Source organism: Brassica oleracea, chromosome C9, assembly GCF_000695525.1.
Source record: "Brassica oleracea var. oleracea cultivar TO1000 chromosome C9, BOL, whole genome shotgun sequence".
NCBI classification, from domain to species: domain Eukaryota; kingdom Viridiplantae; phylum Streptophyta; class Magnoliopsida; order Brassicales; family Brassicaceae; genus Brassica; species Brassica oleracea.
The window spans coordinates 46,796,618-46,801,974 of record NC_027756.1 but is presented as its reverse complement, the minus strand read 5'-3'; the positions used below and the strand labels follow the sequence as shown (position 1 = coordinate 46,801,974).

Here is a 5,357-nt window from a genome sequence, read left to right as displayed (position 1 = left end):
GGATTGTCACAAGGTGAGACAAGCTGTGGAGCAACTAATCATATTGCCTTGTTACACAAGGAGTGAAGATCAACTTGCTGACATCTTCACCAAAGGAGCAAGCACCAAAGTTTGTGAGTCCATCCATCCAAGGTTAGGACTCATAGACTTGTCCAGATCATGATCCTCTTGGTCATGAATCGTCTACTCTTTTTCCTTAGTGCGTTTTTGTCCCACTGGGCTTTGCACACTAAGGTTTTAATGAGGGATGTGTTCATGACTTTCCAAGCTTGATCATTCCTTATGCTCAAGCTTGAGGGAGAGTGTTGAGAAGAAGGATCATTCACAGATACCTATACATGCTTGATCATTCATCAAGTTATTTCTACTGTCACCCATCCACAAAAACGTATCCATTCGACCGTTGGAGACATGCAAATAACTTTAGAAGTTGTGTCTTCTCTCTTTACTCAAGAAGCATGTTGTATGTATTTACTGTTATGTCCAGATCTAGATTAGTTTAAATATGTATAAGGAATTAAGTTTCTCCTTCTTTACTCTCTCTCTCTATTTTACTTTCTTCACAACTCTCTCTCTCTTGTTCTTGTTTTTGAGCTGTTCATCCTGATTTCTTATTTTCTTACACTTGTGATTTACACAACTTCAATTTTGGTTTTGACTATACTAAACACATCTTGCAGAAAAGTTCTGATGGTTAACATCTAAATTTCGAATCTCTGAAAAAATGATTTATGAATGATTATATAGACTAGTGTTGAAAATGTTCTTGATGATGTAAATAGATTCGTTAAACCTGAATATTCGTAAGGCATATAGAATTTCTGATAAAGTGGAGTAAAATTCAGTGTTCAGGAAAACTTTGATTCTTGGTTTTGACCAGTTAAGTTTTGGTTATGTGGCAAGAAAACCGGACGAGAGTGATCCCTTGAGAACAAAATAGAGGACATGAGTTTACAAAGTACAAATGACGACAAGGAGATCTGTACGACTACAACTCAAAAACACACAACAAGTATAGTATATATAATTCATGAAATTTTGAGTTATGTTCTTCCTATTTACTCAAGCTTTTTTCTGTTTTTTCTGGACCGGAAGTGGCGACGGAAATAGACTCCGAAAGAGAATCGCAGACAAAATAGCTCCGGTGAAGGAGCTGAACCAATACACATAGAAATGGTTCCATGTGTTGTGAGACTTGTGTATATATGCCCACCCAAATGCCTGCATCCACGAGACAAGACTATCAAGATTCATAGTATGAAAAAATAAGTTCAACAATTATTGACTAGGATCAATAGTATAATGAACTTACAATGGCAGGATTCATGAATGGTCTAGTGAATGTAGATCCTGCAATGAACACTGAGACGGTAGCTATAGCGAGCAAGAATGTTTTAGCGAGCAGTTTACGAGGACCTCTAAGGATAATCAGCAAAACCAAAAATGTAACACAAAAACTTAGAATCACTTCTGAAATAGCTCCACTGTGTGCATCAACTCTGAATGAAGGACGCCCTCCAATCATAGTCTTATATTTTTCTGGTATCATCTCCATTATTGTTATCGCACCTGCTGCTGCGCCAAGTGCCTGAAATCACAAATTATTTTTTTCCCCTTAAGATGATTTTGAAGACTGAGAAGTAAAGTTTGTAGAGCAGAAGGGTGTAAGGAATTAGAATCAAGAACGACTTGACATGATCTTTTCATATGTGGTTTTTGAGTTGTAATAAGGTTAAATAGTGGTCAGTAACGAAGTGGTGCAGAGGACATCAACGGAAGACATAGGAGAAGAATAATGTTTATAAATGGAAGAAATCGGAAAAAGTGTTATTAAATATATATAGAAAAGCGCCAAAAAATATATTATAAAATAAATTTACATTCAAAATATATATATGTTGGAAAAAAACAAAATACGCCAGCAAGTTCCAGTCGAGAAAGAAAGTATGTAGTTAATAACGTTTCTAAGAAAAAGAAAATAACGTTTGCATCGTTGATATCTGTGTTATTCAACCACTTTTACAAATCACACGTGGAAAACACACGTTAGAAACTTCACATAAACCAACCAACGAAAGAAGATCCGTTTTCTGTTCATGCACTCAAATCTCAATATAGTGTTAATCAACACACTAATTGAACAATAAACAAATGTAATAAAAATAAATAAAAATGTGCAAGGATCATACTTTAACAGATGCTTATTCGAATACTCAGGAAAAGATGTCACAACTATCAATTAAACATTTTTTTTTTGGTTCGGTGTCAAAAGCTAGTAAGAACATAGGTGTATACCTGAGCCGGGGATCTAATAGCCAAGGAGAAGAGAGAATCTGTAGAAACGCCGGCGGTATAAAACGCGGCGTTTCCACAAGGGTTGAAGCTAGCGCCACCAAGAAAGTTTCCAATAACCGTGAAAACCGAGATAGAGAAGAAAACAACCACCGTCGTAATCAGCGGAGGTGCCCAAGTGATGCCATGAAACCCGGCTGCGGAAACAATCGCCGCCGTTTGTAACCCAAACGTCGCCGAGAGAATAACCCAGAAAAAGGTTATCACCATATCACCAAACGCAGACCTCACAGCATTCATCTTTCTACTTTGAGACGAACTAAGGATTATTCGGTTTACGTAGCGTTTTTGGTTTCTTGAAACGTATTTGCGTTTTCTTGTATATATAAATAAATAAAGAACGTTTGGGTTTTGAGAAGATTGTTATATTGTCTTCTTTTACCTTCTTGAAAAGGATATATATTACTAGTCCAATCAAAAATGATATTCTTTTTATATAAAAGGAAGATATGTTTGAGTGACTCACCTAACGCACGTAGCAGATAAGAGCTGGGCGTATTAGTGTTGGAATAATGGTTACCTGAATTTTCATAGATAGTAGAGAAATATATCTCCCAAACTGGTAGGACAGCTATTTGTGAGTTTTGTAAGAAAAAAGAGTATGTAGAGTTTACTAACAGAATATTTTGCTTATATTTACCAGAGAGGGGTTTATCATATTCCAAAATGAGTTTGTATATAGAATTCATTACCTTGTATTATTTATTCTAATTAGTATTTACTTTTTTAACTCAGATTTTTTACTTAAAAATCTAAATTAATTAGCTGCAATACAGATTTGATAATCTAGAGGTTTAACCACTAAACCAATTCATAGTCGGTGACTTTTCAAGTTTGAACCCGATGCGTTCACTTGAACAAGGAGAAAACCTCCAAAATAACCTCTAACTTTAAAAAAAAAAGCCAAAAAAAACTTGAACTTGAATTTGAGCAATTTAAATCACCAATTTTTTAATATTGGCCGATTTAATCTCACATTTATGTTGACTAGGTAATTTAAACTACTCTAAAGTCAACCGTTAATTATCTTTAACCTCCGTTAAATGTAATCCCATCGTTTGATAAAATATTATTCTTCATCAAATTCCCAAATCGACCACACATCCTTCCACAGAAAACACAGACCGAAAAGGAATGTTGTGAAGAAGCTAGTTTATCCAGAACGAGCTGAGAAGTTTGATCGTTTCCTCATTGAGTCTTACGTAGATTATAACAAGATGGTCAAGTGGTGTGTCCACGGACTCAAGAAAATACTGGTCGTCCTTCCGAAGAACTGAAGTGGGTGATTCGTGAGTTTAAAGAAGAGCTATTGTGTGTATTTCTTTGTTATTTATGGCCATGGTTTACGTTTTGGTGTTGAGACTTTGGGGCTTTGTGGCTTGATTGTAACTTTGTTTTAGCTATTATGACTTTGTCACTTTGCTTTGGCTTTATTTAATAAGAGAAGAATGCATTAGAGTTGCTAAAAGGTGCTTGTGGGAAATCACTTGCTTCTTTCCCTCAAGATTGTTTTTGTTTTTGCTTTAGGTTCAAGACTTTTAGGACACTGCAGCGATTTGAATGGTTGTCTGTGTTGCATGCTGTTTTTACTCAATTGCGTTAGGTGGGCTTAGGAGCTTTGAGAACCCTAAGAATAAGATCAATGTCATTCCTGCTTAAGAATTAATTTGGGGAGCCACATTCAAGCTGATTGATTGATTCTTTAAGAATATATTATATCTAGTTTCATTTTTTCAGCAACATTTTGAAGACTCATAACACAAACAATGGTGGTTGAAACAGGTGGAAGGAGCAGCAGTTCTTGTAGATTGAGAATGAGAAAGAATCAAAATCAATCTCTCTTAATCTTGAAACTCTAACAGTAAGAAAGAAATAATGATTTAAAGAAAACAAGAAGCTGTTCTATGAGTTCTTTAAAGCTATATCAATGGTTGGTGATGACGTGTTAGTGTTGTGTCTCTCTTTTGTCTTCTGTTTCTTTGTACAGTCCGTGTATGTTTGTTCTGGTGTTTTTAGCATCTTCGTCCCAATAAATTTAACTTATCTTTATTTCATAATCACAAGAATTATTGAGAAGAACAGTACTGAGACAAAAGTCATTAACACTTGTCTTTCAATTCAATTTCTTGACTCACAAGAAACAACTATTGTTTCAAATAAGATAAAACCGACGCTGGTTTAGTTAAAGTTATGTAGTTTAATCTTAACAGATGTTAAATGTATATTAAGAGTTGGGTATTACTAAGTTAAAATTATTGGGTCAACATAAAGATAAGATTAAAATGACCAATATTTAAAAGTTGAAGATTTAAATTACTCATATACAAGTTCAAGTTTTTTTGGGTTTTTTTTTTAAAAGTTTGAGTTTTTTTAAAGTTGAAGATTTAAATTACTCATATACAAGTTCACTTGAACTCTAGTTTCTCACTAAATAGTGTAGATAATTTGTGATAAATTGATTACATAATAGTTTTTTGGTGGGCTAAAATGTTGGTTGCATTAAATTAAAAAGGAGGAAGAGTTACCATTGTCATTATTCTATGGATACCCTAGCAAATAACCCACACAGAGAACCCAAAATGATGGTGCAAGCCCATAAGATAGTAACCCAGTAACAGCCCAATCGGCGTGGAACATGAATTAAAAAGGAAAATTAAAAAGGAGCAAGAGTTGCTCAAACGTCTAAAGGAAAACAATACAGTCCAGCACTACAAGTCTACAAGTAGGGGTTCCGGAATATTCGGATTTTCGGATATTTCGGTATAAAGGTATAGAGGTATAGAATCTGTTCGGGTGTTTTTATATTTCGGGTCGAGTTCGGATATTTTAAGTTCGGGTTCGGATATTTAGATTTTAAAGAAAAAAAATAAAGCTTAAACAATGAAGAAATACACTAATTTTCAAAATAGATTAAATATTAATAGGTTTGAAGATAAAATTTTTAAAATAGAAATACACTAGTTTAGTGATGTTAGGAGTTTTCAAGGCTTCTAATCAAATGTTGT

The 5,357-nt window shown here is 34.4% G+C and overlaps 1 protein-coding gene across 1 annotated transcript; it reads right to left on the bottom strand.

Moving 5' to 3' along the window:
• Positions 1–842: 842 nt before the first annotated feature.
• Positions 843–2,705, bottom strand: LOC106316361 (probable aquaporin SIP1-2). The gene is made up of 3 exons (XM_013754237.1): positions 2,296–2,705; positions 1,313–1,588; positions 843–1,221 (listed from the first exon to the last, which is right to left on the bottom strand). The coding sequence occupies exons 1-3, from the start codon at positions 2,590–2,592 to the stop codon at positions 1,063–1,065; spliced, it is 732 nt and encodes a 243-aa protein (XP_013609691.1). The 5' UTR covers positions 2,593–2,705; the 3' UTR covers positions 843–1,062.
• Between the last annotated feature and the right edge of the window lie 2,652 nt (positions 2,706–5,357).